Consider the following 27,250-nt stretch of genomic DNA (forward strand, 5'->3'; position numbering starts at 1 on the left):
CTCTGACAGAGCTCCAGAGTCCTCTGTGGAGATAGTGAGAACCTTCCAGAAGAACAACCATCTCTGCAGCACTCTACCAATCAGGCCTTTATGGTAGAGTGGCCAGAAAGAAGCCACTCCTCAGTAAAAGGCAGATGACAGCCTGCTTGGAGCCTGCCAAAAGGCACCTAAAGGACTCTTGGACCATGAGAAACACAAATTATGGGGTCTGATGAAACCAAGATTGAACTCTTTGGGCTAAATGCCAAGCATCACGTCTGGCGGAAACTTTGCCCCATCCCTACGGTAAAGCATGGTGATGGCAGCATCAAGCTGTTGGGATGTTTTTCAGCGGCAGGGATTGGGAGACTAGTCAGGATAGAGGGAAAGATGAATGGAGTAAAGTACAGAGGTCCTTGATGAAAGTCTTCTCCAGAGTGCTCAGGACCTCAGACTAGGGAGAAGGCTCACCCTCCAACAAGACAATGACCCTCAGCACACAGCCAAGACAACGCAGGAGTGGCTTCAGGAAAAGTCTCAATTCCCTTGAGTGGCCCAGCCAGAGCCCGGACTTGAACCCATCTCTGGAGAGACCTGAAAATAGCTGTGCAGCGACGATCCCCATCCAACTTGACAGAGCTTGAGAGGATCTGCAGAGAAGAATGGGAGAAACTCCCCAAATACAGGTGTGCCAAGCTTGTAGCGTCATGACCAAGAAACTCGAGGCTGTAATCGCTGCCAAAGGTGCTTCAACAAAGGAGTAGAGGGTCTGATTACTTATGTAAATGTGATATTTAAAAAAACATTTATTCTAAAAACCTGTTTTTGCTTTGTCATAATGGGGTATTGTGTGTAGATTGAGTGAAAAAACCAATGTCATCCATTTAAGAATAAGGCTGTAACGTAAGTGTGGTTAAAGTAAAGGTCTGAATACTTCTAGAATGGGCTGCACACTCATACACAACACAGGATAATCACTTTTTAACTGCACTGGTGGGGAAACTACCTTAGGGTTACCTCTTCACTCATTACCAACTGGTGTTCACGTTATCCTCATGAGGACATGGCCTGCAGCAGAACACTGCAGTTTACCCTTTAGTTACCCATATCACTGGCTGTTTCATGTTCCTGTGCTGATTGCAGTATGCTTATCACGTGTCTTTTCCACATGGTTTTAACCCTACGTATAGTCAGGCTACTCTGTGTTCCGTTTGTGGGTTGGACCCTTTGTGTCTCTCTCTTTGTGCTGTGTATTTAAAGAGGTTTATTTTTGCTTGTTGACGTTTTAGCTTATTTTTCACTTCACAACTGCCGCAAGGATTGGGTTACACTTCCCCTCTACCTCTCTTCCCCTATATACAACCACTTACTGATTCAATCTGTTTCCACTAGTATTGCTACAGAACATGCTCAAAAAATACTTGCCACCCTGTATCGCTCTGTCTAGTGTGTTAATCCTGTCTCTGTATTTAATCCTGTTCCTCACCCTGTCTCTCTGTGTTGTGTATTTAATCTTGTTCCTCACCCTGTCTCTCTGTGTATATAGTGTTGCAGGCGGTGGAGAGGATAAACGCGGCCGTCAGAGCGGGTGTGCCCGAGAACACGGCAGCAGAGCTGATGAAACCCTGATGCCCAGCTGCCCGAGGTCTACCCCAGCGCTGCCGACCTCTATCAGAGAGAGCTGACCAGCCTGCAGCAGCAGAGCCCAGATGTACGCGCACTCACACACTAATGCACACACACTGTCTCAATCGATGTGAGACACAGTTGGTCTTTGTCAGGCATTACAACTGTATTGATGATTGTACTTATTGACAATACATCTTGAAATATATTTTCAGAAAGACATATTAGTTAGCTAAACTGTCAGTGATGCACAGGGTTCAACATGGTTGTGCATTAGAAGGCAACTATATTGATGACTTAAGTACAATATATTGATAAATGTATCAGAAGTATGGATTAGTTGAACGTTCTGGTTGTGTTCCCCAAGGGTTCTCTGTCCCATCCGGAGCTGCTGGTTGCCGTGGAGATGTTGTCGTCAGTGGTGTTGATAAATAGGGCGTTGGACGTGGGCGACCGGAATTCCATGTGGAGACAACTGGCCAGCGCCGTTACTGGACTCAGTAACGTAGAGGACGAATACGCACAGAGGTACGCACAGAGGCAGACACTTGTCTGTCACTAGTTGTGTAGATCCTGCTGTATGCCTTTGAAGACATCTTCAGGCCTCAATCCCAGATTTGGATAGACTGGCACCATCTACAGTAACCTCAGAGATATGAAACTATAAATGATGTATTAATGTGTTTTCTAACCAGATCTTGTAAACGCCTGTCATGTTTTTGTTGCTGATGACAACTACATTTACGTTGTAGTAAACATGTACGTCTGTAATCGACAGTAAATCATTTTCTGGCACTCAATAAATGTCCCGGTTTGATGTCTGTTCAGTTGACTGGTTAGTCTGTAACTATGAGGTTTAATGTTGTCTTTTCAGTTGACTGGTTAGTCTGTAACTATGAGGTTAGTTAGAATTAGAAGAGATGAGATGGTAACAATAATTCCCATTAATTTAGGATCAGCACTCATTAACCCTGGTGTTGGTGTCTCAGGTATATGGATGAATTGATGAGGCTGAAGGCAGTGGCCAGGGAGGAAGGCAGTGACTATCTGACCTGGAACGACATCCAGGCCTGTGTTGACCAGGTCAACTTGACCATACAGGAGGAGCACGAACGTGAGTGGACCACACACTTGCATGCACACACGCAAACACACGTGCGCACACTTGCAGGAACACACATGCACATACTTGCCAGAATGCATGTACACATACATGCATACATGCATACATACACACACACACACACACACACACACACACACACACACACACACACACACACACAGCAGAACTCTACTTCCAAGACGTGTAACCATAAAATAGTTCTGAAAGAGGAGACCACTGATAATGAGTCACTCCACCTCCATTTATTTGGCTTTTCAAGATCACTTGACCTCAGTATTCCTCAACATGTTTGAAAGTCTGAGACATTCCCATAGAGAAGTACATGAGAGCTCATCTCCTATCTTTATAATGTCCTCTAGTGTGACATTGGCAGTGCTGTGAAAGCAGTCAACGGTGATGCCCAAGCTAAACAGGCTTTGGGCCAAGTGCACCCTCTATGCAACTCTATGAACATTCCTCATCAGTCTGAAGTCTGAGTTGAAAAAGAGAACATAACGGTGATGTCATAGAAACAGTGGTGTCATAAGATCTTTAAAAAGATAGCATTACTTTTTCAAAATAGATCTCTTCCACTAATAGATGGACAATGCTAACATATGGGTTTTAAAGTGTCTAACATACCAGATTGTCTCTTCTACCTTCCCATATCTATGTCTCAGGCTAATCCTTATGTTTGTCACTTGTGATGTATTATATGCCCTTGTGCTCATAAATGCTTCAAAGGATTTGTCCTTTGCTAACAGTAAAGATGTGTTCTCTTAATCAACCCTTTGTATGTGTGTGTAGGTATTGTGGCCATCGGTCAGATCAACGAAGCTCTGGATGGGGGAGACCCACAGAACACCCTAGAAGCCCTCCTGCACTCTGCAGCCAAGCTAACAGACGTAGACCCCTCTGTCGCCCAGCACTACTACGACAAACTGCTTGAGGCGCGCAGGGAGAAGGCACATGTAAGGACCAATTCATGTGTGTACACACACACACACACACACACACAATGGGTGTGTTTTGGCACAGAGCTGCTTGACTGGGTTGGTTTTGGCACTGAGCTGCTTGACTCATGTCACACCTTAAACACACTTTACGTAGCGCACAAACCCATATTACACCCTCTCCTTTCTGCTTTACTGGGACAGTGTCTTTTTCACCTCATTGTAATGAACTGGACCAGTCACCTGGGTAGAGGTGTTAGACTCCTCCACTTTCTCCTTCTGTGCTTGTCTCTGGTTTCAGACCATTACTGACTGATGGGAGTCTGTCTGGTTTCAGACCATTACTGACTGATGGGAGTCTGTCTGGTTTCAGACCATTACTGACTGATGGGAGTTTGAGCATCGGTGTTGGATGCCCTTGAATCACACTAGCATAGAGCCCTGCAGATGTTTTCATCTGATAGGCTTTTTTGACCTAAAATTACAGAAAATTGAAAGTTTGATGCAAAAACACACTTGACCCAACTATTTGCATGTAATATGCAAAGTAGAAGCAGATCATGTGGTACTGTAGATATTTAACACTTGTTTACAGTTGAGTAGAGCAGCAGTTTCTCGTCAAAGCGTCTGTTTGCTTGGTGATGGATAGGTCCCGAGGTCGGCAGGGGTGTGTTGGAGTGCACAATGCTACGTCGGCATTATACAAACACCCGAGGCACTGTATGCAAATATAGCTCATCTACAGTTAGTTCACAGGTGTTTTTTCAATAGTTTGTTGAGTGTGTCTCTAAGACAGACCTTCAAATATAGTGCCTAACCTTTGTTCCAACATATGCTTAATAAGTATGGTTTATAAAAATTGGCAACATTGGTGTCAGAAGTGGATGGGGCTACCTTAAGGACTACAGGCTCTGTACTATAAGTAAACATTTCTTTAACTTTCTTTTAATATACACATCTCTAAACAACCAGAATATTATTGTAGTCATGCGTAAATATAATTGTTAGTCTGTGTATAAATATTATTTTTGAGTGGTGTTTTCTTGGCTGATGTCCTGAGGGACAGTGGACTGACTCCATGTGATTCAGCCCCATCATCCCCACATGACTCCCACTAACCCCCCTCAGTGATGTCATGGTGTGATCATGCTTTCTGCTCCCCCGGCTGGTCCTGCTTACCCCTCCCACTCACTTCCTGTCTGTCTCGCACCCCCATCTTTTCTTTCATTTTCATTCTCTCTCTTTTTGACTCTCCTTCCCCTGGTCTTTTCCCTTTATCATTTGAATTTAATTCAAGAGCTTTATTGGCATGGGAAACATTAATATTGCCAAAGCAAGTGAACTCTCTTTCATCTCACTCCCTCTTTCTCCTTTCTTTCAACTTAACAACAAAAGGACTGACTAAAATAGCCTTTATGTACAGCAGTCAAACTCTACAGCCCAATTCAAAGCCAAACGGGCTGACCGAGACTATCAGTCTTGTTACTGGGAAGTAGATTAGTGCAGATACAAGCCATAAACTCATTAGACCTGACACACACACACACACACACACACAACCTCTGACTAACTTAACTGTGTTATCTTGCCTGGGTGGGGTGATGAGTGTCGTTGTTCTTGTATGTGCACATCTATGTAATGGTCCCATATGATGTCACCACTCTAGTCCCACATTTGGTTGTGTTTGCTGGTAAAACAGAAACAAGACTGTAGAAGATGCAGGTGGGGTCAAAAGGGTAAGGGCCATGGTTTACCACAGACAAAAGTGCCGATGTGAACTGCTGTGGGGAAGACTGTAGATGTAGAACCACACAGAGAAGTCACATATTAGGAAATTCTGATAGTTATTGGGCCAAAGCTTTAGTTTAGCTCAGTGAGCTGCACTTTCCACAGAAGCTGGCTTGTCCAAGTTTTTAACCAGAATGACTCATCATTGCTAAAACTTAAGGCCAGAAGCATTAAATAGAAAGTGTCCACAGTGTGTGTATTTCTCACAATTTTTCCTGTTAGAAGTTGGCCTATAGAAGTTGGCCTCCGCCCTTGTACTCTCACAGCCAGTGTGCGGGAGAATGTTTTAATTGTCAACAATGGGCCGGTCACATCTCAAGCGTTCCCGTCGTGGCAATGTGACGTTTGTTTGCCAAGACCTTTTTCCAAATCACGCTTTTAGGGAAAGAAGAAAGGAAGGAAGGAGAGCGAGGGAGGAGGGGAGTGGTAAAGAAAGCAAGCCATTTCCCTGGTGATCTTTTTCACAGGCATAGGAAATAACAAGCCAGGACTACTCTGTCTGCTTCCTTAAAAGGGCACGAAGCTGAGCACTATATCAGAAGGGGACTTTTCATAGTAGACCCATTTAGTTGGTTTCACCTGGGGCTCTCGTGGCCCCTCCATGGTTCTGATAACTGAGGGGAGCATTCTCCTTTGTGGTGGGTTGGTTTTGGACAAGACCGACAGACATACACTGAGTGTACAAAACATTACAGACACCTGCTCTTTCCATGACAGACTGACCAGGTGAAAGCTGTGATCCCTTATTGATGTCACTTGTTAAATCCACTTTAATCCGTGTAGATAAAGGGGAGGAGACAGGATGAAGAAGGATTTTTGAGCCTTGAGACATGAATTGTTTATCTGCCATTCAGAGGGTGATTGGGCAAGACAACATATTTTGAACAGAGTATGGTAGTAGGTGCACCGGTTTGTGTCAAGAACTGCAACACTGCTGGGTTTTCACTCAACAGTTTCCTATGTGTATCAACAAGGGTCCGACACCTAATGGACATCCAGGCAACTTCACACAACTGTGAGAAGCACTGGAGTCAACATGGGCCAGCATCCCCATGGAACACTTGAGTCCCTGCCCCGGTGAATTAAGGCTGTTCTGGGGGCAAAAGGAGGGGGGTGCAACTCAATATTAGGAAGATGTTCCTAATGTTTGGTATACTCCGTGTGTACACACACGTAGGGGTCAAGTATCTTCATTGTCTCCAAAGGATCAAATCCATGGCTGAAAGTCCTGCTCTAGGAGGGACTTGTTCAGATTTGGATGACTCAGTCAGACACGTGGCACAGACACAGGAAGTTGTTAGAAACAAGAGGTTCCGGCTGGATTTCAAAGGACTGATGCTGCTCATGTGCTCCACAGCTGCAGGTGGAGGGGGTTGATGGGACATGGGGATAGTAGCAGATGGGAAGGAATGGGAGCTGTTGAAGGAGAACGAACACAGGGGTATATTCATTATGGTGGAACTTTCAGATCATATCTGGCTGTATCTGTTCTATTCTTTTCTGTAACATCACGCCCTCCTGAACAGGCCCCAGGTTAATACATAGAATCTGATTTCAGACTCTAGACCTACTGTAGATCTATACTTTTGTGCAATGATTCACTAATGAATTCTTTAGCCTTTTGGTGGACCATAGAGCAATAGGTTTGAGATATAGTTTTGTATACACATCTAGGTTTCTAGTGTGTGACTATAGGCCCCTGTTTGTTAGAGCACGCCGCAGCAAAATGTTTGTAAAAGAAAATGAGTTTCTTATTGGACAAGTTCAGATAGTGTGTCCCTGTTTCACTCCACGTCGTGCCTTCTGAACACGGCCCAGATTTCCTTCTCAGACGCTGATGTTTCATCAGGGATTGTTCATGTGATGCCAGACATCCATGTACAGCCTGTGATATTTTTCTGTGCCAGTCTTGTGGTCTGAGGGTTCAGCTTGACGGCCAAAGTAAACACAGTGGGGGGGACAAGTCTGGAGCTCTGTACGAGTCCAGCTTCATCGCTCACATCATCATTAAAGCATGTACGGCTCTGTGTGTGTGACTCATGCTCACTGTGTGTGTCCATGGGCTGCATGTGCACTTGCTGTGTTGTGATGTTTTTATGTTATGTATACATTCACAAGCTGTGTTGTGATATGTATACATTCACAAGCTGTGTTGTGATATGTGTACGTTTGCAAGCTGTGTTGTGATATGTGTACGTTTGCAAGCTGTGTTGTGATATGTGTACGTTCGCAAGCTGTGTTGTGATATGTGTACGTTCGCAAGCTGTGTTGTGATATGTGTACGTTTGCAAGCTGTGTTGTTATATGTGTACGTTTGCAAGCTGTGTTGTGATATGTGTACGTTTGCAAGCTGTGTTGTGATATGTGTACGTTTGCAAGCTGTGTTGTGATATGTGTACGTTCGCAAGCTGTGTTGTGATATGTGTACGTTTGCAAGCTGTGTTGTGATATGTGTACGTTTGCAAGCTGTGTTGTGATATGTGTACGTTTGCAAGCTGTGTTGTGATATGTGTACGTTTGCAAGCTGTGTTGTGATATGTGTACGTTCGCAAGCTGTGTTGTGATATGTGTACGTTCGCAAGCTGTGTTGTGATATGTGTACGTTCGCAAGCTGTGTTGTGATATGTGTACGTTCGCAAGCTGTGTTGTGATATGTGTACGTTCGCAAGCTGTGTTGTGATATGTGTACGTTCGCAAGCTGTGTTGTGATATGTGTACGTTTGCAAGCTGTGTTGTGATATGTGTACGTTTGCAAGCTGTGTTGTGACCACTGACTCCTCTGATACCAGTCAACATCCTGGAATAGAGGACTTCTCTGTAGGAAGACTTTATATATATATATTTATATATTTTAAGGACATGTAGGGACTAGACTGCATTACTGAGGCAATGAAGGGAGGGTTCACTGGCTAAGAACACCACCCTATCGGCTTTCACTTCCTCTATTCTGATCATGGTTCATAAGGGCACACAGTGAAACATTTAAAAATCTGTTGTAATAAATTGAGCGTTTCAGTCCCTCCCTGTTTTAGTCTGTTTTCTTCTGTTTGGTGCCTAATGAACACAACCCAGCAGTTGTGTGTTTGTCAGGAGTCCTAGTTAATAAGATGTGTCCTTTTACTCCCATCCCCTCTCTGGCACCACACCCTTTCTGTATCGCTTACCTGCCCCCAGCTGCAAGGCTGATTTCCAAACCAATATGAATTAGCACTAACCCCTTAATTACTGTCAATAAAGCTATCCTGCCACTGACGGATTGAGAGCCAGTGTTCCCCTTAGGTAGAGCTCTAGGATCTGCTTCCCCACCCCAATCCTAACCTTAACCATTTGTGTGGGAAATACAAGACTGACCCTGTATCAGCATCTAGGGGAAACTTCACCCTGAATGTTGCTAGCGCAGCCACTACCTGCCTACCTGGCTTGCACAAAGAACCACACCTACCTAGAGTTTTGGTATCGGTCTCTCCCAGCCCCCCTCCCCTGAAACACTGCAGGTAGGTGGGGGAGGGCCAGGTAGGTGGGGGAGGCACAAAGAGGGCCTGTCCTGTTGGCCTATTAGCAGCTAGCCCCGCTCCCTCCGGAAACCAGCTAGCAGAGAGAGAGAGTTAGCTAGCTGTCTGTGCTACTGCGTACTTAAAACACAGACTTGACAAACTCATGTCATGGTTTCAGTTAGCTAATATGCTCATCCAATTGACTTGTCTTGATGGCCAAGAGTATACACAGGGAGGGAATGCTGTTGCAGGAATGTGGACTGATATGAGAGGTATTTCATACTTCTGCAACTTAGATATCAGACTAAAGATGTAGATTCTCACTGCCTGCTGTAGGCCTTTACACTAAGCAGGTGTTTAGTGCTATCAGATGTTTGGTTTATAACATCAGCCATTATTGACTTCTGTTCTCCATCTTCTGCGATTTGAATTGGATTTCTGTTGAAATAAGTGGAATGACCAATGTCCTGCATTTTCATATGGAATTCTGTTGTAAGTTGTGTGGGCATGACACCCTGTACTAGTCCATAGAGTTCCCTTTCCTGTGGTCTCATGCCATTGTGGTTGGATGCCATTTAGACCCAAGTCCTCTTATTCAGCAGGAGGAGATCGCCCTCCAGTGGTAATTCAGTAGAATGGCAGTAAATATGCTGCAGACCCGGTGGGTGGGTGTGTGCTGTTTTGGAGTTAGACTGACCACCTCACTGTTCTTCCAGGAGACCGAGGACCCCTCTGCTGTGCTCTGGTTGGATGAGATCCAGAATGCCGTACTGATGTCCAATAAGGATACCCAGGAGGCCTTGCAGTGTAAGAATAGTACACACCCTAGCTGTCCCACAAGCACCTTTTCCTCAGGGTTCCAAGCAGACCTGGGTTCACATAGTATCTGTTTTATTTCAAATACATTTGATTGACTGCCTGAAGTGTCATATGGGCAAGCTTAGCACATTTGGGACTATTCCATTTTTCCAGCGTTTCAGAAGGGCAAGCTTAGTACATTTGGGACTATTCCATTTTTCCAGCGTTTCAGAAGGGCAAGCTTAGCACATTTGGGACTATTCCATTTGTCCAGCGTTTCAGAAGGGCAAGCTTAGCACATTTGGGACTATTCCATTTTTCCAGTGTTTCAGAAGGGCAAGCTTAGCACATTTGGGACTATTCCATTGGTTCCATCGTGTCAGGCAATCTCAATCAAACACAGCGAAGGTATTTGAAAGAACACATACTATTTGAACACAGGTTTGGTTCCAAGCTATTTCCTGTAAGTAGAGTATGATGAAATACTGAAAAACCAAGTAAAAAAACCTTGCTAAAAAAAAAAGACTAGTCTCCCTGTTTCCTCATCAGTCTCCCAGGCCATCCAGGCCATCAACAGAGCGGTGGACAGTGGCGAGGCGCCTAAGACCCTGGCTGCGCTGCGCTCCCCTGGGGCCGGCCTCTACGGAGTCACCCCTGAGTGTGTCCAGAACTACCAGGACGACCTGGCCAAGATCAAACAGGACAAGACCCAGGATGGTGAGGAGGATGGTCATGGCTGCATCCCAAATGGCACCCTTTTCCCTACATAGTGCACTATTGACCAGACCTCTATGGAGGGGGATATACTGTATATGCCCTATATAGGGCATTGGGTGCCATTGGGCCACAGTCACACACTGTGGCCAGTTTTCTTTCATTACTTTTATTGTTTTGTGTTCATTACCTGCAATTAGTTTCTTCTACAATGGAGTTAGTGCAGGAACATGTAGGTTCCATTAGTAGTTGTGACTAAATGGCATCAGCCAGAGCAAGTTAATGTTCATAGTCAAAAGATGTTTCTTACCCAGGAACTGCAGATATAAAGGAGCTTGATCACTTGCTTTAGTACAACAGACGAGGTATACATGGTTCCCTGACTGACAGATGGATGGAGCTAGATATATCAAGATGTACAGTCTGTAAATAACTTGGTGAGAAATATGTCCATAACGCTGTGTTCATGTTCCAGGTGACAACGGCAGTGACTGGATGAAGCACTGGGTGAAGGGAGGACACAACTACTACTACAACCTGAAGACAGGAGAGGGTTCCTGGACTGAACCTGCAGACTTCCTCCAGAACAACACCCAGCTCAACAAGGAGGACATCCAGGTAGGCTAAGATGGATACTGGGAGCCCTGGGGTGAAGTTTCCCCTGTGTACAGAGCTAGGATCAGTTCCTCCTGCCCAAATCATAACGTCAACCATTGGTGGGGAAAATGTAAGACTGACCGTGTCTAGGGGCAATTTCACCCTACACCATACAGGGCTTTGCCTCTTCCTCTCTGGCTGTATTCATTGAGGTGAAACATTCAGAACCTTGTAGATAGGATTGTAATGAATAGAACGTGCATGATTCCCTCTTACATGAGACTCTGTTCTACAAAATGCTTTTCTATGTGGACGATCTGTAACACTGCACCCAGCTGAACAGGCCGCAGTACTGTGGTGTTGTAGTGATGTAGCTTTGTGGAGCATGCTAACAGCGCTCCTCCTACCACTCCCATTGTTTTTAAAGGAAATGCTAATGCTAAACTCCTCCGTAGCTAAGTGGACAACCTCAAGTCTTACATTGTTTATGCTCATGCAAGCAAATGTATAGTTGAGATCATTGTGCGCAACTCAGACCTTAATCAAATATATATATTAGTAGTTAAGTGTGTGGATCCCAAGTCTGAATACTGTCATGGTCCATACAGACTACTTTCTTGGTATCTGTATGATTAGGTGAATTTGCCATTTGAGATTTTCCTTTATCATTCTCACTTAACTCCCATCTCTTTTGCTAAAAACAGACACACCTTCCACTGCCACCCCTAAAGCTGTGTTGATAGTATGTCATTATGTAAATGGCCCTGTGTGTGACTGGCTCTCTGTGTTGTCAATCAGTCTGTGGTTTCCGGGGTGACCACCACCTACAACCGGGAGCAGCTGTGGCTGGCCAATGAGAGTCTGATTGCCAAGCTGCAGGCCGGATGCCGTGGCTACCTGGTGAGGAAAGGCCTGAAGGAGAGAAAAGACTTCCTGAAATCTCAGGACCCAGCCATTACCACCATACAGGTCAGAGGTCAAACTCTTCCCTTCCTTTGGACATGGAGTGAATCTCAATATTTCCTTGATTCCTCAAATCCTTTCTCATCTCCTTCTCAAAGATTCCTCCCCTCGGATCTTCTCCTTCAATGCGCTTTGAGAAGGAGGCGAGGAGAGGGGGCGCGAGCAATCAAGGAAATACAATTGAGATTCACCCATAGTCATTACACATTTCACAGTACACCCTTTGAAAATGTGTATATTTTAAATGTGACCTTTATTTAACTAGGCAAGTGAGTTGAGAACAAATTCTTATTTACAATGATGGCCTAAACCCGGCTGACGCTGGGCCAATTGTGTGCCGGCCTATGGGACTCCTAATTCTATATGCCTATGGGACTCCAGGGGAGGCAGGTAGAGCTTGGACTAGTAACCGAAAAGTTGCTGGATCGAACCCCCGAGCTTGTCGTGGTAATTTCCTGTATTACTAAGTGAAAGGAGAGTTTACAAACCACACAAAAGTCAGAGTTATACTTTAAACTTAATATTTTAGTAATATGAGCTTCACCATAGCCCTTTGACTCTCAGATCAATTCAGTGTCAATAAATTAATTCTGAGAGTGTCAACATAATGGCAACAGATAGCAAAGATCCACCCCTCAACTCACAATGACGAACCACAGGTCTTAGGAAAACTGCACAAAGGAAGACTTTTACTTGAGAGATGAGTATCCCATAGCCAGACAGCATTGGCTATAAATTATCGTTCAGTTTGCTCTTAGACGAGGTTCTACTTCTCGTTCTTGATATTACCAAAACATTACCTCATCCAATGGCATATATCAATTGTCAATTCTAGATTCTCCCATCTCAAATACAATCCCTCCAGGACAACTCACGGAGAGGAGTGAGCCTCTAGGTCATATACCATGAAAGACAAGTTTGGACATCAGAGGGGACATACAGTGGTTCCAGACATTGTCATACTCCCCCCCCCCCCCCCCCCCCCCCCAAATGGGAAAAGTAGGGAGTGACTGGTGTACAGACATTGTGGAGCCAAGAGATAATTGTTCCCCCTCAATCATCTGTTCACATATGAAGACAAGCCTGACCTCTCCCCTCTCTGGGGCCCAAGTAACTTTCCCACATAAGCATATTTCTGAAAGTTGATATAACATCTTATTTATCAATGTTACCTAACTGATTCTGATTCTGCTACGACAAGCTGACGAGGTTAAAATCTGTAGTTCTGCCCCTGAACAAGGCAGTTAACCCACTGTTCCTAGAGCGTCATTGTAAATAAGAATTTGTTCTCAACTGACTTGCCTAGTTAAATAAAAATCATGTCTGGATGTGATAGAACATACACAACCCCAGTGCTACACAGCCAGTCTCAAATCATTCCCTTAGCCCTAAGCCTTCAACAGTATCTACCCAGTTCTGCAAACACTGAAGGCTTTGGGCCAAGTGGGAACTGCTGACATTTTAAAGAGAACATTCTACCACTTTATTGCCATGTTTCACTTTAAGGGACACTTTCTCAGACTCAGATTAAGCCTGGTCTAAGAGCACTTTCAATGGTGATTCTCCATTGAGCATGATTTTTAGTCTAGGACACAGACCGTCTGTGAATTTGGCCCTAAAAATGCTCTTGTGCTTAACACTGGTCCTGTATATTTGTCTGTATCTTACAGGCTCATTTTAGAGGCTACAAGCAGAGGAAGGTCTACATAAAGAGGAAGGAGTACCTGAATGACCACAGCGAGGATGCTGTAAAGGTAAGGTCTCCACCTACTGTACGTGTAGCCATCTTTATAATTAAACAACAATACAGGACCTTGATTGGTGGGTCCTGTTCATTGGGGCATGCAACGTTCTAAACGCTTTGCAAAATAAACATTTACTTTTCTTTTTGGACAAGGCCAGGTTGTCCCTCCCTGTTTCAGTCCATTTTCTTTTGGGCCTTAATGAACATGAGCCTGTGTTGCTGCTTTTCCTTTAAGTCTGAGGTTTTTGGTGAATTTCAAATCTTTTTTAGTATTGACCTAGTTGAGTTATTGTTTTAGATCCAGTCGATGGTGAGGATGCACCAAGCTCGCAAGAAGTACAGAGACCGCCTGAAGCACTTCAAGGACCATGTGAGTTGATGTATTTAGTTAACCCTTATTGTACAAGATACACAAGTCATTTAAATGTATTAGTAGCGGTTAGTTTGAATCCCAGATTGAACAAATGTTAACCATTTGATATTAGGGGTACTCAACTGTTACCCTACGAGATCTGGAGCCTGCTGATTTTCTGTTCTACCTGATAATGAATTCCTGGTGTCCCAGGTCTAAATCAGTCCCTGATTAGAGGGGAACAATGAAAAAACGCAGTGGAACTGGCTTCCAGGTCCAGAGTTGAGTTTGAAGGTTAATTACTATTTTTTTTTAAAAGAAGATATTTCTGTAAAATGAGTATGAATCTTTGACAAAGGTCCAGTAGCTTGTAGAGTCTGGTTCCTGTTAAGGTTTCCTGCTGCCAGGGAATGTTGCCTTGTTACTATGCTACTACTTGACTCTAGCCCAGGTAACAGCTACGCACGTTGTCAATTTTGTGAAAAGTCCTACATAAATGTGATTGAGGTGAGTTGTAGTTATATGGTGTGCCCCAGGGCTGTCTGTTCTCTACTCTTCTGTATTCACTGAATGACATCACATCTAACTCTTTATATCCTCGCCTGACACATCCACTGACATTTACTCTCTCTGCGTCCTAATGGCACCCTATTCCCTAAATAGTGCACTATTTTCAAATGGCGCACTACTTTTGACCAGAGCCCTATGGGCCCTGGTCAGAAGTAGTGTACTATATAGGAAATTGGGTGCCATTTGGGACACACTCGTCCCACATTAAATGTCCGTTCAGCTTAATGAGGTTACTAGGCTAGATGGCTCTCTGTACCCTGACTAACTGCAGATTACCAACGTAATGTTTCTCTTTACAAATGTCACCCTATTCCCTATATAGTGCACTACTTTTGACCAGCGCTCTATTAAGGGAATGGGGTGCCATTTGGAACACAGTCATGTTCTTGATCAGTGAAGTGACTGCTGTTTGCTCTGTTGTGGCAGATCAATGATGTGGTGAAGATCCAGGCGTTCATCAGAGCCAACAAAGCCAGAGACGACTACAAGACACTCAGTGAGTATGATGATGATAACCCTCACCCACCACTGGCTGTCTCTTTTCACCATCTTCTCTCGGTACGGAGTCTCGTCTCCCAGCTGTTCTTTCTGCCACATACGACTCCATCCTGACTGAATCCCTCTCTCACTGTCTCTCACTGTCTCTCTCACACAGTCAACGCTGACGATCCTCCCATGGCGGTGGTGCGCAAGTTCGTCCACCTCCTGGACCACAGCGACCAGGACTTTCAGGAAGAGCTGGACTTGATGAGGCTCCGGGAGGAGGTGGTCACCAACATCCGCTCCAACCAGCAGCTGGAGAATGACCTGAACCTGATGGACATCAAGATCGGCCTGCTGGTCAAGAACAAGATCACCCTGCAGGAGGTGGTGTCCCACAGCAACAAGCTGACCAAGAAGAACAAGGGCGAGCTGTCCAACCTGATGATGATGAACAAACAGAGAGGAGGCCTGAAGGCTCTGAGCAAGGAGAAGAGGCTCAAGCTGGAGGCCTATCAGTATCTTTTCTACCTGCTGCAGGTACTGTAGATGCTGTGTCAACGCATATATGTATCAATCTCCTCAAACAGTTAGCAAAGCTGTACTGCAAAGGGAATCGCACTCGCAAACAGTTGAGAAACATAAAATACTGTATGTGACAGTAAGCGAGAGACTAGAAACAGAACAGGAAAACGATGGTTAGATTGGATGTTAACGTGTTTCCTTTCTGTCCTCCCTGCAGACCAACCCCACCTACCTGGCCAAGCTGATCTTCCAGATGCCCCAGAATAAGTCCACTAAGTTCATGGACTCTGTGATCTTCACCCTGTATAACTACGCCTCCAACCAGAGAGAGGAGTACCTGCTGCTCAAACTCTTCAAGACCGCCCTGCAGGAGGAGATCAAGTAAGGAGCTAATACTTGAAACAATCGGATTCATCAATAAGGCCTGGGGAGGTGTGGTATATGGCCAATATACCATGGATAAGGGTTGTTCTTACGCATGACGCAACGTGGAGTGCCTGGATACAGCCCTTAGCCATGGTATATTGGCCATATACCACAAACCCCCATGGTACTGTATTGCTATTATAAACTGGTTACCAATGTAATTACAGCAGTAAAAAGTGTTTTGTCATACCTGTGGTATACGGTCTGATATACCACGGCTGTCAGCCAATCAGCATTCAGGGATTGAACCACCCTGTTTAACTTAGCATATGCCACTTACAGTCATGCATATTTCATATGGGTAGCCCTAGCGGGAATCGAACACATGAGCCTTGGCGATGAAGTGCTATGCTCTACCAACTGAGTCACACAGAAACACTTATACAGTCTAGCAGTGTCTCACATGTTCGTAACCTTGTGTTCTCAGATCCAAAGTGGATCAGATCCAGGAGATCGTCACGGGCAACCCCACGGTCATCAAGATGGTGGTGAGCTTCAACCGCGGCGCCCGAGGCCAGAATGCACTGCGTCAGATCCTGGCACCTGTCGTCAAGGAAATCATGGACGACAAGACGCTGAACATCAAGACTGACCCGGTGGACATCTACAAGAGCTGGGTCAACCAGATGGAGACACAAACTGGAGAGGCCAGGTGAGAGGAGGAGGAGTCTGGGTAATGGAGTTCAGAGGAGACTGTCAGAGGAGTTGGAGTTTGGCGTCAACTGTTCAAAGATGGAAAGTATTAGAGCTGTGGTTGACTGTGTACCTTTCTCTCGCTCTTTCCCTCCCCCCTTTCTGTACCACCGCTTGCCCCTCCCCCTTCTCTCCTCCAACAGTAAACTACCCTATGAGGTAACACCAGAGCAGGCTATGAGTCACGAGGAGGTGCGCACTCGCCTGGAAGCGTCCATCAAGAACATGAGGACGGTCACAGACAAGTTCCTGTCCGCCATCATTGTCTCTGTGGACAAAATCCCGTAAGTGTCTCTAGCTCTGTTCTCAATAGAATTACGAGAAGGGACAGAGCCCTTCAGACCACAGCAATTTGATTGGAACACTCTGTCTGCCTGTCCACCCGTCATCTTGAATGGGAATGTCCATTCTAGTCATTTATATTTCCATGCTGCTCTCATCTAATAGGGGTTGGTCCAAACTACTACTGCCCTCGAGGGCCACATCTACTAGTTCTCAACCTTGCCTTTTTATCAACAGGTGATTTAGACCTGGAATCTGTGACATGAATTGCTAGTTTTAAATGTTGTAAAGGAGAAGCAGCAGACATTAGATGTAGCCTGTGACTCCCTGTTTTTCATCCCTGCTCTACAGAACATGAACCACAACTGTGGGTTATGATGCTTATCACTTCTTCTATGAGAGAGGGTCACTTATAGGGAATAAACCAGTTCTAAATACACGCTAGAAAAGTAAAGAAATAGGTATTTGTGTGTGTCAGGTATGGGATGCGTTTCACCTCCAAGGTGCTGAAGGACACACTCCATGAGAAGTTCCCCGACGCTACAGAGGACGAGCTTCTAAAGGTGTCATTATATCATTCTTATACCATAGTCAACCGTTACACTGTACTGCTAGAACTGTGCTCTGCTCTACGGTGCTCTGCTCTACGGTGCTCTGCTCTACGGTGCTCTGCTCTACGGAGCTCTGCTCTACGGAGCTCTGCTCTATGGTGCTCTGCTCTACTTTGCTACTTGCACTGTTATCCTGGTGAGCTTGACTTGGTATCACTCTTCTACTGAATGTGGTTTCCTTCTCTTTCTCTTCCCTCTCCTTAACTCCATCTCTCCTCTCTCCCTTGTTCTCCTTCTCTCTTCCTCCCCTTTCTACAGCTATGCTCTCCTCCCTTGTCTTCTCTCCTCTGTTGGAACATGTCTTTCTGTACTCCTGCTGAGACAAGGTGAGACAGTCCCCCCTCCTTCTCTACAAACACCCAGGCTGCATACCAATTCTGTTAAAAACCTTCCTTCCTCTTCGCTGCAAACTTCCCTCGTCTCATTTTCTCCCTGACTACAAAGTTTGAATCTCCGAACATTACTTAACTTTTCAAGTCCAAGATTAGTGGCTATAATGTATTGGCTATAAAGAAAAGGAGTCCAAGATTACTGGGACACAGCAACAGTTTTATACAACCAGTAAAACCCTGTCCACTGGTGTCCCTTGACAGGCTTGTTGTTGCCTGTGATGCCTACAGGAGGTACAGTGCTCTATCTAACGGGGGTGTGTCTGTTCAGATCGTGGGTAACCTGCTGTACTACCGCTACATGAATCCGGCCATCGTGGCGCCCGACGCCTTCGACATCATCGACCTGTCGGCCGGAGGTCAGCTGACCACAGACCAACGGCGGAACCTGGGCTCCATCGCCAAGATGCTGCAGCACGCCGCGTCCAATAAGATGTTCTTGGGGGACAACGCCCACCTCAACCCCATCAACGAGTACCTCAGCAGCTCCTACCAGAAGTTCAGGTGCAGTGGAGGACGTTCTTTATGGGTCGTGCTCATTAGGGCATGCTATGGAAAATGTTAAAATGGAAAACATTTATCACTTATCTCTGTCTTGTGCTATAAATATTATCTTGGTGCATTTAATCCCCACCTAAGTGTTGAAATGGATGCAGATCAAAAAACATTGTTCCATTGTTGATCCTTTGAAGGGGCCTGGCATGTGTTTGAAGGGGCCTGGCATGTGTTTGATGGGTCAGAAGACATTTACAGGATCATAAAAACATGAAATTGTGCTTTGTACAAGCAAGAGTTAGAATATGTGTTGCTTCTCTTTTTTTAAATAAATTGTCAACCAAAGATTGTGACACGTGAATTTACATCTAACTTAAACATGGAAATAATGGCTGGTAAGAGTGCGTCCTGAGGTGGGAGGGGCATGTGCGTAGCTTCTTACCCTCCTTGTATCTCTGTCCCTCCGCAGGCGTTTCTTCTTGGCGGCGTGTGACGTCCCGTCATTGGAGGACAAGTTCAACGTGGATCAGTACTCTGACCTGGTCACGCTTCAGAAACCTGTCATCTACATCTCTATAGGGGAGGTCATCAACACACACACGGTCAGTCTCTCTCTCACACACACACACAGGAAGACATGCTTATTTCTGCCCTCATAAATAAATGAGTACTCTCTTACACACACACACACACACACACACACACACACACACACACACAGGAAGACATGCTTATTTCTGCCCTCATAAATAAATGAGTACTCTCTTACACACACACACACACACACACACACACACAGGAAGACATGCTTATTTCTGCCCTCATAAATAAAAATGAGTACTCTCTTACACACACACACACACACACACACACACAGGAAGACATGCTTATTTCTGCCCTCATAAATAAAAATGAGTACTCTCTTACACACACACACACACACACACACACACACACACACACAGGAAGACATGCTTATTTCTGCCCTCATAAATAAATGAGTACTCTCTTACACACACACACACAGGAAGACATGCTTATTTCTGCCCTCATAAATAAATGAGTACTCTCTTACACACACACACACACACACACACACAGGAAGACATGCTTATTTCTGCCCTCATAAATAAATGAGTACTCTCTTACACACACACACACACACACACACACACAGGAAGACATGCTTATTTCTGCCCTCATAAATAAATGAGTACTCTCTTACACACAGGAAGACATGCTTATTTCTGCCCTCATAAATAAATGAGTACTCTCTTACACACACACACACACACACACACAGGAAGACATGCTTATTTCTGCCCTCATAAATAAATGAGTACTCTCTTACACACTTATCTCAGTGAGTTTACTTTTTCTCTGTTGTGAAAAACCCAAATTATACATGGAGTCATTTTGTAAAATGTTGTACAACTAGTGTATTTTCTCATAGCCAGTACCACAGAGGGATAATGTGTTTGTTTGCTCCCATATGAAGCCAAAGGCAAATGTCCACATTGTGTGAACAATAAAGATTTTCACATTGTAATGTTCCTGCTCGTCCCCACCCCCCCAGCTGCTGTTGGACCACCAGGATGCCATCGCCTCGGAGCACAACGACCCCATCCACGAGCTGCTGGAAGACCTGGGAGAGGTGCCCACCATAGAGTCCCTCATCGGTCAGTACCGTAGATATGCCATAGTCCCTCATCGGTCAGTACCGTAGATATGCCATAGTCCCTCATCGGTCGGTACCGTAGATATGCCATAGTCCCTCATCGGTCAGTACCGTAGATATGCCATAGTCCCTCATCGGTCGGTACCGTAGATATGCCATAGTCCCTCATCGGTCAGTACCGTAGATATGCCATAGTCCCTCATCGGTCAGTACCGTAGATATGCCATAGTCCCTCATCGGTCAGTACCGTAGATATGCCATAGTCCCCCATGGGTCGGTACCGTAGATATGCCATAGAGTCCCCCATGGGTCGGTACCGTAGATATGCCATAGTCCCTCATCGGTCGGTACCGTAGATATGCCAGAGTCCCCCATGGGTCGGTACCGTAGATATGCCATAGAGTCCCCCATGGGTCGGTACCGTAGATATGCCATAGTCCCTCATCGGTCGGTACCGTAGATATGCCATAGAGTCCCCCATGGGTCGGTACCGTAGATATGCCATAGAGTCCCCCATGGGTCGGTACCGTAGACAAAAGTATGCTGTGTTCATATATTCATACATGTAAAATGTAGAGGGGCAAGATGAGAAAGGAACAGGCCTAATAAATGTTTCCTATGTGTCCTGCTCTGTCCTACTCCGTCAGTGAAGAAACCATAGTCTTCTAAATGTCTCACCGGTCATCGCTCTCCCCTCTTAGAGCTTCCTTCCATCCTCCCCACAACTTCATGGGATTCTACAGTGGATGTAAATGACACAACTTCCTCTCCTCTAACTGTCCCCTGTTCTCCCTCCAGGTGAGAACCCCCTCCCCCCAGGGGACCCCAACAGGGAGACGATGGGGAAGACAGAGGTGTCCCTCACCCTCGCCAACAAGTTTGATGTTCCCGGAGAGGCCAATGCCGAGATGGACGCCAGGACTCTACTGCTTAAGTAAGAGTAATATTTGTATACAAAAAAAAATACACACTTTCTTAGGGCTCTTTCTCGATTGTCTAAATCGGTCCTCGCTTCGCCTTCTCGACTGCTCTTATCTGAAAGAACTGACCAGGTGGAAGCCAGCCTAATAATGAGCTGCCACCATATTGTTTTCACCTGCCAAGTTTAATTTCCAATCAGTGCAGATGAAGGAGAGGAGATGGAGAGGACAGATTTTTAAGCAATTAAATCCAAGGTGTTAGTTCAAAAGGAGGCCAAATTGAGTTCCCGGACTCAGTTGTTTGTGCGTTCCCAGCTGAACCTCATCTTCCCTCTTTCTAGCCTGCTACACTAGAGGCGTAACCTTTGCAGAGCGTGAGCCGCTCCAATGAATTTAAATGAAACCTGGGTGTGAGCGCCGGCTCCACGGGAGGCTCGCGCTGCTCAGAATGTTTTTTCGCTCTGGTTGTAATTTCCAGATTTCGACTCTCAGCTCACACCCAAGAACAATCGCATGAAGTGGCTTTCGCTCTGCTCACACCGGCTAGAAGTTACGCTTCCTCTAGCAGCTAAAATAAACCTACTGTTGTCTTGACACCCTAGAATAGCTCCTATGTCTCTTTCCCCCTATCTTTCTCTCTCCAGCACCAAGCGGCTGATCGTGGATGTGATCCGGTTCCAACCTGGAGAAACACTCACTGAGATTCTGGAGGGTGCTGCCAATCCTGAACAGGTGAGACACTGAGGAGGTAGGGATGAATGAGGGAGACCTGGACAAAATGTTTCAGTGCAATAGTGAAGGTGTAAACTTGGCAGTATAACGCCTAAACAGTACATTGAGCTCAAAGTATTGGGACGGTGACACATTTAGTTGTTTTGGCTCTGTACTCCAGCACTTTGATTTGAAATGATACAATGACTGAGGTTAAAGTACTGACTGTCAGCTTTTAATTTGAGGGTATTTTCATCCAAATTACAGCGCTTTTTGTACATAGTCCCCCCCATTTTAGGGGACCTATTAAAGTAGTCTCAACTTTATGATTTGTTCCTAGCAATGATGATAAAATCAAGCTTGTGACTACCTTCTTGTTGGATGCAGTTGCTGTCTTGGTTGTGTTTACGATTATTTTGTGGCCAATAGAAATGAATGGTAAATAATTGAAGTTGCTTTAAGTGTCTTGTTTTGAACACTTCTACATTGTGGATGCGACCATGATTCCAGGTAGTCCTGAATGAACCGGGATGAATGTTAGAGGCATAAATATCATACCCCCCGTTATTGTAATGGTGAGAGTTCAGCATGTCTTGGGGTATGATACTTGTGAGCCTAACTTTCGTACCCTGCACACACTAATTGACAAAGAAACAAAACAAATGCTTTGTTTATATCAAAAAGGCTTTAGGCACCTCGAGTGGTGCAGCGGTGTAAGGCTCTGCAGGGCTTGAGGTGTCACTACAGATCCGGGTTCGATCCCAGGCTGTGTCGCAGCTGGCTGCAACCGGGAGGCCCATGATGCCGCACAATTGGCCCAGCGTCGTCTGGGTTAGGGGAGATTTTGGCCTTGTCCCATTGCTCTCTAGTGACTCCTGTGGGGGGTTGGGCACATGCACGCTGACACGGTCACCAGCTGTACAGTGTTTCCTTCGACACATTGGGTTAATGGAGCAGTGTGTCGAAGCAGTGCGGCTTGGCAGGGCCGTGTTTTGGAGGACACATGGCTCTCGACCTTTGCTTCCCCCGAGTCCGTACGGGAGTTGCAGCGATGGGACAAGACTAACATTTGGGTACTTTTTCCAACACTGCAAAACAAGGTAGAAACTGAGATGCACTTCCTATCCTCCTTCCAAATGTATGACCATATTAGATACACATATTTGCCTCAGAGTACACAGAACCACAAATGATTTGAAAACAAATCAGATGTTGATAAACTCCCATATCTATTAGGTGGAATACCACAGTGTGACATCACAGTAGCAAGATTTGTGACCAGTTGCCACAAAAAAGAGCAACCAGTGAGGCACAAACACCACTGTAAATACAACCCATATTTACTTTTTTATTGATTTTCCCTTTTGTACTTTAACTATTTGCTCATTTTTACAACACTGTACATAGCCATAATAACATTTGAAATGTCTCTATTCTTTTAACTTGTGTGTAATGTTTACTGTTCATTTTGGATTGTTTATCTATTTAATTTGGTTTGGCAATGTAAACATGTTTCCCATGCAAATAAATTCCTTTGAATTGAGTGGGAGGGGAGGATGTAAACCTGTAATATTAGTTAGCAGCTCACTAACACTCTGTTTTTGATGATATCGTTGTGCCATAGAGGCAAAGCAGAGAGGACACACCACTAAGGACTGGTAGTTTGCACCAGTTTAAAGTAGTCAACTGAGTAGAACTACTCTGGGTTCAGGAGTTATCACTTTTGCTTGGCTTTATTCAACTATGATTTGTGCACAATGACAGTATATGGTGAAGTTGCCCCTAGACGCTGATCTTGAGTCAGTTTAGCATTTTCCCCACTACTGTTTAGGTTAGAATTGGGGGAAGGGAAGCTGATCCTAGATCTGTGCCTTGGGGAATCTTCACCCCAGCGCCACAGCAACACATGACACCACCCCTGTTTTCCCCCTTCCAGGAAGTGGAGTACCAGCGTGCTATGCAGCGGCGGGCCATCCGCGACGCCAAAACCCCAGAGAAGATGAAGCAGGCCAAGCCGGTGGTGGATGACAGCCTGACGCTGCAGGGCAAGAAGGACAAGATCAGGAGCAACCTGCAGCGCCTGGCAGAGCTGGGCAAGGTGCACCCTGAGAACCGCTACCAGGACCTCATTAACGACATCGCCAAGGTAATGTACAGCTCGCTAGTTGAAGCTGTGTGTGTCCACCCCTTGAACCACTTCCAGGACCCTAATCAATGACATTGTCATGGTACCTTGTGAAAGAGAGTCAGTGTTTCTGTCTGTCACGTGATGTGTGTGTGTGTGGTACTTATAGTATATGTGTTTTTGTGGATGTGCCACATAAAATATAACGTGTTTGTTCCAGGACATCCGAAACCAGCGGCGGTATCGGCAGCGGAGGAAGGCGGAGCTGGTGAAGCTCCAACAGACAAATGCTGCCCTCAACTCCAAGACCGCCTTCTACAACGTCCAGATTGACTACTACAACCAGTACATCAAGACCTGCATGGACAACCTGGCCAGCAACAAGGGCAAGTGAGTGGCCTTTGTCTTCATACCAGAGGGAAGACGCTAGCCTCCAGGTTTGAGAGGTGGGCAGGTGACCGGAGGGATGCAGGTTGGAATCCCAGGGTTCACGGAGGATGTTTTGTGTGTCAGTAGAATAAAGGATCAAGAGCTCAACTCTGAATTCTTATTACAGAAATGTTTGTTTTAAGTGAATAAGATGGACGGGGAAACTTGCACTGCAGAGGTCAAGGGTTTGAACCTATTAGAGGGCTGGGTGGAGCCATTTTCATACTTTTTACATCTGGGTTGTGTTCATTAGGACACACGTTAACAAAATGTTGAAAAACGTAACAAGTGTTTGTTATTGGACAAGTCTAGGAAGTACCTCTCCATTTTATTCAGTTTTAATTCCATACCTAGTGAACATGACCCTGAAATGGAATGGAACTACCAAAATGTTAAGTTTCTAAGAGGAGGGAAAAGCAACTCAGGTTGCAGGAATGTCATTACATGGACTGCTATTTCCTCTATGTTACGATGTGTGACGGTGTTATGGACACTATTCTCTCCCTCCCTCCCTCAGGCTGTCAAAGAAACCAGGTGACACCAAGGCCAAGAAGAGTAAACAGGTGTCTCAGAAGTACACCGCCGCTCGCCTCCATGAGAAGGGTGTGCTGATCGAGATTGAAGACCTGCAGACAAACCAGTAAGTTAAAGATAGACCTTGGATGTTTAGTTAATAATTGTTTACCAAATGTTGTCTTGAAAGTTAGCTGTATGGGATTTATGATGTAATATGGATACATCTCATGACATCACACAAATCCTTAGTTTTAGGCAAACAATTGTGACATCCCCTCCCCCACACACAGGTTTAAGAACGTTATCTTTGAGATCTCTCCGTCGGAGGCGGTTGGAGTGTTCGATGTGAAGGCCAAGTTCATGGGAGTGCACTTGGAGACGTTACAGTTGGAATACCAGGTATACATGTGAATGATGTACAGTGATGCTGGGATGTGAAAAAGGTGGTCAAATGGGATTTTATGGTTGATATTTCTGTCTTTTTTAATACCTTTTCAAATGATTCCTTCTCCATTTCTCCTCATCTCCCTCGCTCTCCCCTTTCTCTGCTCCTCTCCCTCTTCCTGCCTCTCGTGATCTCCCTTCCTCTCCATCATCTCTCTTACTCATCTCTTACTCTCCCTTCTCTTCTCTCTCCCAGGACCTCCTGCAGCTGCAGTATGAGGGTGTGGCTGTGATGAAGCTCTTCGACAGGGCCACCATCAATGTCAACCTGCTCATCTTCCTGCTCAACAAGAAGTTTTATGGAAAATAGATGGATGAGACTGGGAGATGGATGGAAAGAGAAGGAGAGGGGGCTACAGACACTGAGAACAGAACATCTAACAGAGAGCCTTGGCTCTATGCTGTCTGATCTTAGCTCGGTTTCTTCCGCACTACTTTAAGTATATGTATTCATTATGTGCCTTATTGAGATGGAATATTCACCGTACGGTATGTGCCTTATTCGCCAAGGAAAAGTCCACCGGAAGCCTGCTGGATGCTCCAAGTGTATCCTCGTCAGGATCCAGAGTGCTTGTTGCGTTTTGTGTTACTGTAAGACTGTCAAAGGTATAAGATATGGATTTGTCTGTCAGGTGCTTGTTTTCTGGTAATTTGAAACGCAATTCAACAGTTGCATGTTGATGACATCGCAAGCAATTTTGTCATACAGTATAACTTTAAGAAACTTGCAAATCCACTATTGGCATAGGAAATAGCCTTTCAAGAGTAGACTGAACAATCAATGTAGAAAAGATGTGTTATGCTTTGTGTTGAATAAATTTATAAAATAACTGTCCTTATTTATTCTTTGTGTTGTCAGTTCTCCAAGTATAGTTAAGGTTACTTTTATTTTCCTTTTAAGGAGCATCGTTGTCAGAGCAAATCACGTTTCTTAGTTCTTTAGTCACACATTCACTATTAATTGAAAATACGGTGACTTCAGTTGATTTGACTCCGTTCACCACTCTGAAGGAAACTGTTCACACACTCAGTCTAGAGTGCAGTATTATAGAACAATGACGAGAGATATGCTTTAGGTTCCAGTAGATGTCACTCACTGTACACTAAACAAACAGTCTCAGCACAGAATCCTTATGACAATCTGCTCCCTTTCAGAAGACTGGAAAGTGTGATATACAGTACTGCCCTGTCAGAATGGGTTTGAAATGTTTGTTTTTAACCAGTGTACCCTTGTGTTGAAGTTAATCTACACTGGGCCTAACCAGGATATAGTTATCTAGGAGCCTAAGCTCTTTCTGTGCTATGTTTCGCCCGTAGTCCATAGAATGTTTTACATGTTTTAAAACAAAGCTTTAATAATTTAATGTTTCGTGAGATGCATATTACCAGTGACGTATAAAAAAAAATGGTGACACTTTTTAAAACATTAAGATTTTTAAATGATTAAATGCTAAGAATGCTTACACATGATTATACATTTTAATGTTTAAAAATTGTTAAATACACATTGGTTATTATGCACACTTTATGAATAGTAAATTAACTTGAAGGGAAGGTTTCCCAAAACCAGCTCCAGCCTGGAGCAGCAGGGTAGCCTAGTGGTTAGAGCGGTGGACTAGCAACTGGAAGGTTGCAAGCATCAACCCCTGAGCTGACAAGGTACAAATCTGTCGTTCTGCCCCTGAACAGGCAGTTAACCCACTGTTCCTAGGCCGTCATTGAAAATAAGAATTTGTTCTTAACTGACTTGCCTAGTTAAATAAAGGTAAAATTAAAAAACTAAAAGTCCTGGACTGAAATAGATTTTCAATAGAGATTCAGGATGAACCTAATCTGTGTCTGG

General features: G+C 44.9%; 1 protein-coding gene across 1 annotated transcript; it reads left to right on the plus strand.

Moving 5' to 3' along the window:
- Positions 1–1,530: 1,530 nt before the first annotated feature.
- Positions 1,531–26,242, plus strand: LOC109895205 (ras GTPase-activating-like protein IQGAP1). The gene is made up of 26 exons (XM_031818808.1): positions 1,531–1,690; positions 1,973–2,133; positions 2,595–2,719; positions 3,518–3,681; positions 9,662–9,752; positions 10,293–10,460; positions 10,933–11,075; positions 11,853–12,023; positions 13,688–13,771; positions 14,060–14,131; positions 15,110–15,179; positions 15,339–15,703; positions 15,906–16,069; positions 16,542–16,766; positions 16,951–17,091; positions 17,568–17,652; positions 18,361–18,593; positions 19,054–19,186; positions 20,161–20,263; positions 21,061–21,196; positions 21,827–21,914; positions 23,830–24,039; positions 24,239–24,408; positions 24,965–25,087; positions 25,254–25,362; positions 25,604–26,242. The coding sequence occupies exons 2-26, from the start codon at positions 2,012–2,014 to the stop codon at positions 25,715–25,717; spliced, it is 3,609 nt and encodes a 1,202-aa protein (XP_031674668.1). The 5' UTR covers positions 1,531–1,690; positions 1,973–2,011; the 3' UTR covers positions 25,718–26,242.
- Positions 26,243–27,250: the final 1,008 nt, after the last annotated feature.

This window comes from Oncorhynchus kisutch, unplaced genomic scaffold (genome assembly GCF_002021735.2).
Source record: "Oncorhynchus kisutch isolate 150728-3 unplaced genomic scaffold, Okis_V2 scaffold1628, whole genome shotgun sequence".
NCBI classification, from domain to species: Eukaryota; Metazoa; Chordata; class Actinopteri; order Salmoniformes; family Salmonidae; genus Oncorhynchus; species Oncorhynchus kisutch.

Bases quoted from the DNA above. Each gene is read 5' to 3' on its own strand.
- LOC109895205 (XM_031818808.1), top strand. From the start codon at position 2,012: ATGTTGTCGTCAGTGGTGTTGATAAATAGGGCGTTGGACGTGGGCGAC. The intron at 9,753-10,292 runs GTAAGAATAGTA...TTTCCTCATCAG, and splicing joins TACCCAGGAGGCCTTGCAGT to TCTCCCAGGCCATCCAGGCC. The intron at 25,088-25,253 runs GTAAGTTAAAGA...CCCCACACACAG, and splicing joins GAAGACCTGCAGACAAACCA to GTTTAAGAACGTTATCTTTG.